General features: G+C 54.0%; 1 protein-coding gene across 1 annotated transcript in view; it reads left to right on the top strand.

Moving 5' to 3' along the window:
- Positions 1-13,353, top strand: part of PCDH19 (protocadherin 19) — a 60,294-nt gene that overhangs the window by 23,028 nt on the left and 23,913 nt on the right. The window contains exons 3-4 of the mRNA XM_075161973.1: positions 5,275-5,333; positions 8,807-8,976. Coding sequence (XP_075018074.1) covers positions 5,275-5,333; positions 8,807-8,976 — 229 coding nt within the window. The remainder of the gene's footprint in view (positions 1-5,274; positions 5,334-8,806; positions 8,977-13,353) is intronic.

The following is a 13,353-nucleotide window of genomic DNA, read 5'->3' as shown; positions in this document are numbered from 1 at the left end:
CAGGAGACCGGTGCTCCTGGTGAAGACGTGCAGCTTGATGCAGAGGCTGAGGAGCCGTTGTGTGTTTCGGGAAGATTTTCTGAAACCCAAAAGGAGATGATGCACATTGCAGCCTTGGAGAAAGGTCCGCTTTGGTTTTTAATAATAAAGGGTGACATGCCAGCTTTATTAACAAGGCACGTAGGAGAAAAAAAAAGGCTCAAGGGATAACTCTAAAAAAGTGGTACTAAATGTGTCATTTTTATGAAGCTGATTTTGTGAAGGGTCCATACATGCTTTGGCAGGAGGTTGCAGCAGGTTTACAATAATTTGTAGAAAGATAGAAATGTTTTCACCCTGAAGTGAGAAGAAGGACAAAACCACCCGCGTTGGGATGCTTTAGAGTCGTCTTCCGAGGCGGAGGCTGGCGGAGGGACGGATACCTGTCACTTCGGGTCGGGAGAGATGGGTCCAGCTTCGAACAACCATGGACTTTGCTGCGGGGCTGATGTGCGGAGTGAGGAACCAAACCCTCCATCAAGAGCCCAGATCCAGACACAGTGAGGAAAGCTGGGTTTTCACCTCCATGGAGTTTGGTTTGAAAAAAAAAACCAACACATTTGAAATAGCTGAAAAGAGGGAAGAGTGAGAAAGAGCCAGATCCTGGGCATCTGCCCGAGGCTGGCAGGGACACGGCTGCGCTCATCTGAGCCTCTCAGCATGGCCCAGGACACGTCCCCCCCGCCCTGGGGACCGACCCAGCCAGCATCCTCTATTTTTCCATCAGTCCACAGCGGTGGTCGTGCCCGGAGTCGCCGCAGCCCGCTGACCTTTCCGTTGGCACTTGCATTAATTCCCCTTAAACCGCCTTTGGATCCTCCGGGCTTTATTTCTGTTTCGAAAGCAGAGAGTGAGCAGTCGTTAGAGCAGTCCTGTTGCTAATGGACCTTTTGCTAACGGGGAAGTCGCCCCCCCTGCCGATGTCCAGGTCAAGAAGAGTTGTACTGACGTTTGTGCTTCTTTTTTTTTTTAATTTAATGGAATTGGCAGTCCTCAACTGAAAGCAACTGCTGGGGAAAAAAAAAAAAGTTTAAAATTGCCCTGCTGAATGCTCAATTCTGAGTGTGTCTGTTGTTATATTTCTATTTGTGTTGCTAAGGCAGCAGTTAAAAGCATTTTTCAAATTAGGCACTGGTAAGCTGCGTGCCGAGCCAGGGCTCTCTCTTTGATGGCATTGACACCAACGCGCCTGCATCTGGAAAGCAAATCCCGAGCCCGCAGGACAGCAGGGTTTCTCTCCTCTAAGAGAGAGACTTTATATTAGGTGTTATTTGGTGCTTCCCGATGTCTTGAATGTATTGTTTATTCGTAGCACAGAGGGTGAGGTCTGATCCTGACAAGAGTGAGCATCCTTTATTCCTGTTACGATGAGCAGGAGATAAGAATTGGCAGCGCCGTTCAGGAGGTCCTTGCCATACCCGGCTCTGGATGTGGAGGGGAGAGGCTGGGCTCGAGGCTGGGCTTCCTTTTGATTTCTGCAGGAGCGATGCCGATCAGTGAGAAAGTAACGGTTTGTTTGCTTTTGCCAAAATAATGAAGAAGATGAGGGCTGGCCTCTCGCTGATGCACTTTGTGAAGAGCACGCTTTCATCGGCGCCAACCAGCTTTACCTTTTCCCTCTTTTTTGTGCTTCGACTTTGTTCTTTGGGCCTCATTAAGCGAGGGAGCGGATCCTTTCCCAATTAAAATGTTGACACGTTGGAGATGCTCTCCTTCCCTGTCGTTTTGCCTCAGTTTGTAAGTGATTGCATTTTGCAGGATGAACTAGAATTAAATCAAGTGAACTTCGATTGAATAATGCAAGCTATAAAGCAGCCCTCCTCCATGAAAAATCTCATTTCTTTTTTATTTTTCTGGTTTGATCCCCTAGCCTGCATGGAGATAACCTTGACGGATAATCCCACAGCTGAGGAGAGGTCTCGTAAACCACTGGGCTGCCTCGTGCGCCGGCGGGAGCGTGCCGGTGCGGGCAGGGCAGGCAGCCCACCCTGGTGCCGGTGCGGGCAGGGCAGGCAGCCCTCCCTGGTGCCGGTGCGGGCAGGGCAGGCAGCCCTCCCTGGTGCCGGTGCGGGCAGGGCAGGCAGCCCACCCTGGTGCTGGTGCGGGCAGGGCAGGCAGCCCACCCTGGTGCCGGTGCGGGCAGGGCAGGCAGCCCTCCCTGGTGCTGGTATAGGCAGGGCAGGCAGCCCTCCCTGGTGCTGGTATAGGCAGGGCAGGCAGCCCTCCCTGGTGCTGGTATAGGCAGGGCAGGCAACCCACTCTGGCACCGGTGCGGGTGCTCGTGCCGGTGCGGGCAGGGCAGGCAGCTCTCACCAAGGGTGCAAACCCCCAGGCCAGGGAAGCACATTTCCTATCCGTGTGCCTGTGTCACTCCTTGTTTTGTCCCAAATCTGGAATTAATTAGCATTAGTTGTGCTGCTTTTGGTGGCGCGGGGGATTCGAAGCCTGGGAACGGATGCTGCCTGGGACCGAGCCCGCGGGAACCCGCTCGCTTGTCTGTGGGCTTGGGGGCTGTGTCTTCGTTAGCGACGCGGTGCAGAGCATCCCGAGCAGGGGGGACACGTGGACCAGGGGGTCTGCACATTATTCCAGCCCCTCAAACGTAAATCACGGGGAATTTGCTCGTCGGTGGATGATTTCAGTTGGGTCAGGATTTGGTCTTTTTTTTTTTTTTGGTCAAAAATCAATAGCGAAGCTCCCGGTGGTGTTGGTCAGAGGGGGATTTAGTGCGAGGTCTGTACCCGGGCTGCGGCAGGAGATGGGATGGCAGCACGTGCGGCGTGGGGTTTCGGTGGCACGGGGTCAAGCATTCCCTGCGGATGGCCCTGGGTATCCCTCGGCCCTGAAGCCTGGGCCGTGCGGTGTCAGTGCTCTCAGCATTTAAAGCTCTGTGATGTACGTCTATATATTGAAATTTGCTCTCTGGATCCTCCCACCCACCCATTCCTCTCCCTGGGGCTGGGATGCACCCACGCACACGGGGGGATGAAGCTGATGGAGGTAGAGGTGGGTGCAGGGGGTCTCACGCTGCTGCTGGGCACAGCGGCGGGGCTGGGGACACGGGGACGAAGCCAGCTGAGGCTCTGGGCTTGCTGGAGCTGTTCCTACACCCGCCAGCGCAGGGTGATGGAGGGGGCTCCCCGCCGAGCAGGGATTGCTCCAAAACTGGCTCCCATCCCTCCTGCCCGCCATCGCTCGGCTGCCCTCAGAGCCCGTCTGTGGAGCTGGGACCTCCCGCCCGCCCCGCGGGGCTGCTGGTGGAGGGGGACGCCATGCGGTGGCATCCCTCCCCCTGGGACGGCAGCGCCAGGATTGATGGATAAACACAGGATCAGGCATTTTCTGTGGCGTTTAAAGTCTTGGGCATCGCGGATTTTGAAAATACACGTGTCCATTTGCTCCCGAGCTCTAACCATCAAAGTCGTCCTGCAGGACCGAGGATGCAGGAACTGCAGAGACCAGTAGTTTGTGCAGTAAATCTCCTGCGTGACTCTCCAGCAGTAATTACTATTTGAAAGTAATAACCGAGCTGTGCTGAGTGCTAGGCCAACTCCCCCGGCTCGCAGCTCCTTGCATGTTTCTCTCTGGGAGGCTCCTGTTTGGTAAATTAGATATTGTGCTGTATTTCAGAAAAGGTCACACTTAACCAGCGCTGCCTTTGCTTTATTATCTTGGCAGAGCCGTGTAACCTCTGCCGGGTACGATTGGATTTCACATTCGGCTCTGCTGCAGCGGCCCCGCTCCCTGCATCCTGCCGTTGTGATTACGTTAGCAGCAGACTCTGCTTTCCTTTATTTATTGAGACATTAAAGATGCATGCATTTATTTTTACCATGTTCATAATTGCCATAAAAACAGGCCATAGTATCCCAGAGCGGCTCTTTGGGAAGGAGAGCGGGCGCGAGGCCGGGGCGAGGAGGAGCCGCGGCAGAGGGGAGGCAGGACAGGGCTGCTGGGGCAGGTGGCTGTCCCCGCTCCTGTGGCGGGAGGACACTGCTGTCAGCCCCGAGGAAGGGGACAGAGCAGGGTCTGCCCCTTCTGCTGCCCAGGGTGCCTGGCAGGGGCAAGGAGCATCCCCCGGGCCAAGGGTGGTGCTGGTGGGAGCCCAGGTGGGTTCCCTGCAGCTCGGGGGGGCTTTGGGTGGACAGACGGACCGGGGTACCTGACTAATGCAAAGAGATCTGCATCCTCCAGGGTACCCGAAGCCCAGGAATGATCCCGGCCAGGCCACGCAGATCCCACCACGTCCCACCACATGGCTTCCACTGTGACTCACCATGCGTCTCCCTCCATGTCCCACCATGCAGCTGCCTCCACGTCCCACCACGCAGCTGCCTCCACGTCCCACCACGCAGCTGCCTCCACGTCCCACCATGCAGCTCCCACCACATCCTACCGTGCAACAGCCACTGCCTCCCACCGCACAGCTCCCACCACGTATTGCTGTGCATCTCCCACCATGTCCCACCACGCAGCACCCGTCGCATCCCACCCCCCGGCTCCCACCATGGCCTCCTGGGTGGTAACACCCTGCTCTCCTCCCCACCTTCTGGTTGCTTTTTTTGGTTCCTTACCTGCTGCGAGCACCAGAAGTCCGGGGCTTTGGAATCTGAGGTTGAAAGAGGGGAGTTTCAAGTGCAGAGCTAGTTAGTGGGTTTTGCTTGCAGATGACAAATCCATTGACTTCCCCCCCGCTTTCACTCCCCTCCAACTTCTAAGCATGTCACCCATTGTTTGCTTTTTTATTAATAACAGAGCCCACTGTCTCTGCAAATGAAATGATGTAAACCAAAGAGAAGTGCCCACATTAAATTCTCTGGCAGGGGATTACCTTGCTGGCATTTACATATCTATGCAATAAATATTTTAACATGTTAATTATACACTAATAAGAAAAATACCTTTTGAACTTTCAGTCAAATTGACACACACAGAACGGAGTCCATCAGGGAATTAAAAGCAATTAGTTTTGTAACAGAGCGTAGTCACATTGTTTCTTCTCTGCAAATTGTTCTGTGGTCACCAGCCAGCCTTTTTTTTGTGGTGAGAGCTGGTGGGAAGGCCGGCAGGGGCTGGAGCGTTCCGTGCCGGGCTCCGTCCCGCGCGCGGGGGTCTGTCCCGCGCCGGGATGCTCCTTCCCTCCCGTGGGGTCTGCGGGTGGCCGCAAACCCGGCTGTTCCCAGTCGTGGGGAAATCAGACTTGTAACCGTCTCCCTTTTCTTTTCCTCCTTCCAGACTGAAAACTACTCCTTCGATTCCAACTACGTGAACAGCAGAGCTCATTTAATAAAAAGGTACGTAGGCTCGCTTGAAAGCACTTGGGTTCGCCCAGCCAAATCCTGATTATTTAATGTTCTTCCTTCCTGCATTATATACTACTTGCTTTTTTTAATATGCAAACTGTTTCAAGAGTAATCATTTGATTTTAAAAACAGTATTTACTTCCTATTAAGTCCCATTGCTCTTGGTTTGCAATAAAGGCAAGTCTTTTTTTCTTCTCTTTGGCTCCTTCGCGCTGGGAAGTTGCAGTGAGTTAGGTGGAGTGCTGTTACCCTGACAACTTTCAAATTCATAGAGTTTATTCTATTTGAATGCACAGGAATAAAATGATAGATTTGGATGGTGAGATCTCCCTGCCATGTGAGGCAAAGAAAAAAATCTCGTTTGGGGGCAGGTAATTGCATTGGATACACGCTCACTGTTTTAGTTTGAATGCCGAGGCAAAACAGCACTTTGCTGGGCTTTTTTCTTCTGTGGGTAAAAAGGAAATCATCAGTTCAGTTGCAATTGCCCTTGGGGGAATTTAACCCTTTGGATAAAATACTGGTATCCTCAGAGCTTACCAGTGGCGAAGAAATGTCTCGGGGAGGTTAACGCCGGGGTTATCCGGTTGAACCCCACTGGACTGTATTAAACTGGAGGAGGGCATCCCCCGTGGGGCTTCCCCCTGCCTCCCCGGGATCCCCGCGGCGGGGAAGGGGGCTGCCAGAGCACAATCCGTACTCATCAGGGGGCCGCCGCGTGGGGCTGGGGGCCATCTCCCCACGCAGGGGGTGGCCGGCGGCTCTTTGCCCACCTCCCCACCCCGAGGTGTGCGGCGGGCAAGCCGGGGCCGTGCCCGTGCCCGTGCCCGTGCCCGGCGGGGTTGTACCCGGGGGCTCTGCAGAAGCCATCGCGGCAGCAGGGGTGTAACGGAGAGCAGGAGCCGGCCCTGAACTGTTGAGATCTGATCTGAGCAGTAAAAAAATCCAATTATCTGCCTGGCTGAGATCCCATTTGCTTACATCTTAAAAATGTAAGGAGTAAGGGAGCTGCGAGCCCATTCTTTAAGCAGCTCGGGTTCAGCTAGCGAAGGGCAGGTATATTTGCCTGCCTGGTTCATGATGTTTAACGATGCTAATGCGATTGCGAGAGAGATAGCTTGCCTGCGCCACGCCGCTCCTCGCCAGAGAGTCCGCAGGCATCCTGCAAAAAACCCAAATCTATTAATCTTTCCTCGTTCCCACCTAAGATAAAGGCAAGCAGCGCTCCCGCCTGCCGCAGCAGGGCTTACTCCGAGGCTGTATTGTTTGGGAAATGCTGCTGCTGCTGCTTCCCCGAGACCTGCCCATCCTTTAGAGAAGTGTCAGCCGCGGAAACGTGTCGTGTGGCTGCTGCATTACGGTCTGGTTCACTGCGGGGAAGATAAATGCGTTGTAACACGGGTTGCCTGCCTATTATGAACAGCAGCTCCGTGTAGGACAGCGTTTCCCCTCGCTTTCTACCTTTGTCTTGTATCTTAAGTACAACGGGTGCCGGGAACGTTGTGCAGACATCTAAGGACAAAAAATATTTTCTGTAACATACTGTGGCATCATTTTCATCCTTTGCCTTTATGAAGATGTTGTAGCTCTTCTATCTTTGGTGAGTGAATCTCCTCAAATCCAGCACTTTAATTAATCTATTTGTACTTTTCCTGTGTTGTCTGCCTGCCTCTCTCGCTCATCTACGCGCACACAAATGAATTGTAGATTTGTAGTGCTTTCTTGACTTAAAATTCTTTGATGTCGCCTGGAATCAAAGTCAGTGGCTTTAACAGGGACATCTTTATTTAAAAGGTAATGTTTGAAGGTTTACCAATTTATATGTATTTCAGAGCTCCCCCCTCGCGTGCTTTTGCAAAGCATCAGATGGTAGGTGGTCTGCTTGGTTTCCGTGGAGACGCAAAAGGGCTTTTCAAAGTAATGAAAATCTCCAGCTCTTTGGGGCTTTGAAGCACAGGCCGCGTCCTCCACCGACGTTTCACACCAAATCAGCCAGCGAGAAAGTTTGGGGCCGTGGGTGCAGGTGGATCCCCCCCGACGGGTGCAGATTTCCCGTGCCAAGGCTGGGTGTGGGAGGAGGCGCAGGGTGGGTGGCCCCAGGGGTGCCCCGATGGCCATGCCACCCCGGGCAGGCGCACCTCAAGACGTCCCTGCGGCTCGCTGCGGGTGGGTGGCCCCAGGGGTGCCCCGATGGCCGTGCCACCCCGGGCAGGCGCACCTCAAGACGTCCCTGCGGCTCACTGCGGGTGGGTGGCCCCAGGGGTGCCCCGATGGCCGTGCCACCCCGGGCAGGCGCACCTCAAGACGTCCCTGCGGCTCGCTGCGGGTGGGTGGCCCCAGGGGTGCCCCGATGGCCGTGCCACCCCGGGCAGGCGCACCTCAAGACGTCCCTGCGGCTCGCTGCGGGTGGGTGGCCCCAGGGGTGCCCCGATGGCCATGCCACCCCAGGCAGGCGCACCCCGATGGCCGTGCCACCCCGGGCCGGCGCACCTCAAGACAGCCCCACGGCTCACTGCGGGTGGGTGGCCCCAGGGGTGCCCCGATGGCCGTGCCACCCCGGGCAGGCGCACCCCGATGGCCGTGCCACCCCAGGCAAGCGCACCTCAAGACGTCCCTGCGGCTCGCTGCGGGTGGGTGTCCTGGGGCATCACCCCTCGCAGGGCGGCGGGGAGCAGCAGAAGGATCCGGAATGCAGCCAGAAATGAGTCTCTTCCATCCCTCCAGCCTAGGAGCTGGGTGCCGTGGGGTGATGGAGCTGCTCAGCCCTTGGGGGAAATTTGGGAGCAGCTCAGCCCTCAGGTCCCCCCAGCAGTGGCTGCGCTTGCAGGGGATGTCAAGGAGTTCGACTGTGTATCAGATCTCCTTAAAGCTGTGTGAACTTGGACCCAGAATCACTGGGTTATTTTTAAAAAAAGAATGACATCGTCATCGTGAAAAGAAATTCCCGTTTCTAGGAAGTCTTTTGTTTCCGAACTTTAAGCGGTTAGGATTTGGCCTATAACCTAAAAACTTCATTGTGTAACTTCAGTGTGAGGTAATACAACTTGAGGGAGCCTAGTTATAGCAACAGCTCATTTAATGTATATTTTTTAAATTTTATTTTCAAATCCTGCTTCACTCTCAGCTTCCACAATACCCACAGCAGCCTGACCCACAGGCTCACACCGTACCCGTGGGCGGAAGCGCCCTGCGAGGCGGTGCAGGCTGGGTGCTGTGTTTCGGGGTGCAGAGGTGCCGAGCAGGGGGTGCCCCCCCCCGTGCCCCCTGCCCCAGCTCTCCGTGCCGGGGGAGCAGTCCCAGCCCTGCCACCGGGCACTGGGGATGGCAGGGGACCTCCCGGTCCCTGCGGGGCGCGAGGCTGAGCGGTGGCAGCCGTGCCACCACCAGGTCTCACTGCAGCGCCGCGGGGTGGCGGGGGCCACCTTGTCCCACCCAGTAAGTCATGGCTGTGTCTCCCCCAGCAGCTCCACGTTCAAGGACTTGGAGGGGAACAGTCTGAAGGACAGCGGCCACGAAGAGAGCGACCAGACGGACAGCGAGCACGACGTGCAGCGGGGCCTCTACTGCGACACGGCCGTCAACGACGTGCTGAACACCAGCGTCCCCTCCATGGGGTCCCAGGGCCCTGAGCAAGGTGAGCCACCGCCGTGCGCCTTGGGGGGCTGCCCACCCCCCCCCGACGCCCACATGCCCCATCCGGTGGCTCCGGTGCTGCCTCAGTGGGTGCACAATAAGGATGCTTAGCGCTTGCTGGGGATAACGCTGTACGTCGTCAGAGTGCTGGGTAGATATTAAATTAATCTTCACGCCACGCCTGTCAGGTAAGCAAGCAGTTAGGATTATCCTCTGTTTCACGGGCGGAAAATCCAAGGCCCCGAGCGTCCGCCTGACAGCGAGCGAGCGGTTGAGTTGGGATTAGGGCAGGAATTACCAGCGCCGTGCCCAGGGCTGGTCCCTCTCCGGAGCGCAGACGGTGCGCCCTTCCCCGCGTGCTCCGCTCGCCGTCTCCGGAGCTCGTGCGCAGGCGCCGTCCAGGCAACTTTTCCGAAAGGTCGGCGGAGCATGTAGGCATCCCGCGAGGGATTAGCTCAGGCCAGTGGGCGAGGGGTTTGTGTCTTTTGCCCCGAACAGGCGGCGAGGTTTCAGCTCTTACTCATCCCCACGTGCAGGGATGAAATCCTGCTCCAAAACCAGACCAGTATTAGCTAGCGGAAAGAAGTCACAGGAATTCAGCTGAGCCCAAGCCGTCGTTTGTCGGATGTCGTTTTTAATGTCTGACGGATGCAAACATCCTATGCAAACATCCTGTCTTTTTCAATTAAGAAGCCTGAATGCGGTTTGGTGCTCGGGCACGGGGGAGCCTCGGGGCGCTTGGCTATATCTTGAGATAAGCTGTAGCTGAGGCTCAACTGGAAGCCCCACTGCTAAAAGACTTAAGGATATGAAAACAAAATGCTGTGATTATGAACTGGTCTTCAACTGTTTAATTCAATTCATGGTAAACATCATTAAAAGCCTTTGTTTTGCTGTCATAAAAGAGTCAAACGGGGGAGAGAGAGTTCTTGCCATCTGTGCCGCTGAATGTGGTTTTTTTTTTTCTGGAGAGAAGCCGATCGCTGTATTAATTCTCGATAGAGTCTGTTAAATGGCCGTAGTTAACCCTGTAAGACTCCGCGAGGAGGGGAACGCAGAGGTCACCTACCCATTCCACGCTGCCAGCCACGCTAATTGGAGAGGGATGGCATCCGCAGCGATAATGTATTTCCAGACAACCCTACTGTGGCCAAAGATGAAAAAAATTAAACATTTATATAACTGTACAGTGGCAGTTTAATTCTCCGCGGACCGGCGCTGTGTCAGAGAATGCAGGCTGATAGCTATCATTTATTATTCTTCTATTACAAAGAAATGCTTTTTCATTTCGATCAGGAGAGGGTTTCCTAAGATGCCTTTGCAGTAAGGGATGACTGTAGGAGCAAAAATGTTCATAATTGATTCCCGTCCTGTTGAATGGTCTGAGCAACATCTGTTAATTTTTTGTCACATTTCTTTGGCGAAAAAACCAATCTCAATGGACTGCAGATAGGGTTTTACAGAGATTACATTTCTGATAAGTCTGCGTGCTGGCTGTGTTGTGCACCAGATAACAACGCAAGTAAGTTAAAGAGGATGAGTTGGAAGCAGAGCTCGTCCGAGGAGTCAGATGGAAATAAATATGGTCCAATCCATTGTCACAAGAACTCTTTCTTGCATGTAAAATACCCCCCAAAAATCAGGAGCATTTCCAGAAGGCGACTTCCAAAGGCAACCTGTGTGTCGGGCTCCCAGTCCCACGATGGCCGGAGGGTTGGTGCTCTTGGCTCCGGTTTATTTTTGGGAGGAAGCCGGCATGCCGGCGCTGCACTGCCATCCCGCTGGACCAGCAGCAGCGTGCCGGGGGCCAGCTCTCGTGTCCGCCGGCACCCCCGCTGCCTCCTGCGGAGGAAGGGGGTGCTCGCCTGCGAGGTTATCGGGGTGTTCGTGGAGCAATGAGAGGAGCAGCGCAGGCGGGGAGGTTAGCAGTTACTGCCACAGAAGCTGAAAAAAAAGGTTAAAGAGAATATTTTCTGAGCTGATTTGTCGAGCAGGGACTGCAGAAAATAATCAGGAAAATCAAGACGCTGAGATGATGGTGATAACAGCAGTTCCAGCATGATTAAAGCCATGGTTTTGGCATGGTAATTTTTACCCGATTTCGGGTCAGAGTGGCAGGGTGGGGAAGAAACACACCGAGTTCAATGCCAAGGATGCGCAGGACCAGCGGGCTGACCACTGCCCCGAGCACACTGTCCGCGGCCGAAGGGCAGCCTGGCAGCTCATGTCCCCATGCTTTGCCTTCGCTTGCCATCCCTGCCCGAACCGCATCTCACATAATCCCAGAGGAATGGGGCGGGAGAGTCGCCAGGGTTTGCTCTTCGATGTTAATGATCCCACCTGGGGGCCCGGCGAGGTGCCCCCAAGCCAGGCTCTGCTGGGCTTGGACCTCGACTTGTAACATCACGAGTCCTTCGTGAGCGGCCAACTCTCAGACTTCACCAGAGAATTCAGGAGTCTTTATCTGCTCGCTGGGTAATCCCGGATCTGCCAAGGCAAGATGCTGGTTGGCAGAAATCCTTGCAGCTCGGTGGTGGAGGACGATCCCTCTGTGGTGGCACTGGGGGGTTAGTGTGGACCTGTCTGGCCAGCCTTCACCTACTGAGATGCTGGATTTCCTGCAGAAAGAGGTAGGCATGGGGTGGGCATGGATGGGTCCAAGCTCCTTTAGTGTTCTTAAACCAGCGCGTGAGCCTGGCACTGGTGGTGAGTACGTGGCCACGGGAGCCCCAGGGACCTGCTGCAGATGCTCAGGTGGCCTTGGGGCCCTCTGCCCCTTCACTGCCCTGGTGCCACTCTTGGATGGGACTGACACCAGCTGCCGGTCCCGCTGGCAGGAGCCCTTGCTTTTCCTTTGGAAATGACTTAGATTTCCAGAAAAATGGCAAACTAGCGTGGAGGGTGTCGAGCTTTGGTGGGCAGCAGCAGGTCATCAGAAATACCACCTGGAGCTCAGCCACATCGCTTATTTTGGGAGTAGGCCTTCTGCCCAGTCCCTCTTTGCCTCAGGATCTTAATTATCGATTATAAATTCATCAGTTGAAAAGATTGCTTTAATTGCTCTAATATGTACCCAATTTGGAGTTCATTATCGCCCAGAATTGTTTTCCTTCCCGTGCTAATTGATACCAAATGGGATGCTGAGGAAGGCGGGCACGGGCGCCGCTCCACCTTTCGCGATTGCCTCGCTGCCATTTAATTGTTTGTTTATTTGTGGAGGTGTTAAGAGCTGCTAGAAGTTGATATGCACTCCTTTCCTAAGGGCGTCCTCAGCTGAACTTCCAAACGGATTTGTTTGAGAAAGGGAGGTTTTCAAGCGGCTGTTGGATCTCAGCGACGTTTTGCGTTGGCTGGAGAAGTCTGTTGGAGGATGGGGGTGAATCCTGGGGTCTCCCTTCGTATCTTGGCCTATTTCGCTGCAATATGGGGTGGATTTTCTCCACGTCCTGGTGTAACATTGACTCAAAGTCCAGCACTGGAGGAAACTCTGATTTCCAGCAAGGAGGTGAAGTGCGCGGTGGTGCCGGGCAGGAGACCCACCGCCGGCATCGCCTCCGGGGACAGCGGTGAGGGATGCCGGCGGCCGGGGAAGTGTTGCCGTCGGGTTTGAAGCCCCTGGCACCTCCCAGCAACGTGGGGAAATCTCCGCGTGAAATGTTTTCCAACACTGCAGAGCGTGGCGGTGCTTTTCCCGGGAAATGGCAGCACGGACCAGATGTTTTGCAGGGTAATTGAAAATTCCATTTTATCAGAAAGCATTTGCTGTCAAAAAGTTTTATCTTTACTTCAATAAAGAGGTTGATTAGATCCCTCAGGACCTGAATTAGCATCTTTGAGGCTAGATACTCTGTTCTGTGATTCAGGTAGTTATTCCTCCCTTGGTTTTGCTCATACTGGGACTTCTTTTTTTTTTAATCCCTTTGCCCTCTTCCAAACATAGCGTTTGTGCAGGTTTGGCTTGTTTTCTTTGTGTGGGTGTATTCGGGCACCTAGATCTGCTTAAATGTTTTCTATTACCTTTTTCACCTTGCCTTGAGCCAGAGCCATACCTGTACTCTGTCAGTCATGGGAGCTCTTGCCAGCGTGGAAATCAGAAAGGAACTATTTCAAATATGTGTTTTTAATGTTCGAATCAACAGATTTCAAACTTATCTTAATTTCCAGTGCCGGCCAGTATTTTTACCATTAGTTGCTGAAGGAAAATCATTGGCCTGATGAAGCAGTGATTTGCTGTTTAAGATAAAAATAGAATAAAAAAGAAAATACAAAAATAATAAACACACGCTAATCATAAAAAAGCCAGTGTTAGAAATAGTCACCACAGCCATAAAATAGTGAAAAAGCCTTAAAATCAAAGCGAGAGGGTTTTTAAGCAATG

Source organism: Calonectris borealis, chromosome 13 (genome assembly GCF_964195595.1).
Source record: "Calonectris borealis chromosome 13, bCalBor7.hap1.2, whole genome shotgun sequence".
NCBI classification, from domain to species: domain Eukaryota; kingdom Metazoa; phylum Chordata; class Aves; order Procellariiformes; family Procellariidae; genus Calonectris; species Calonectris borealis.
Note: the sequence above shows the minus strand (reverse complement) of the source record. Positions and strands in the feature narration are given on the sequence as shown.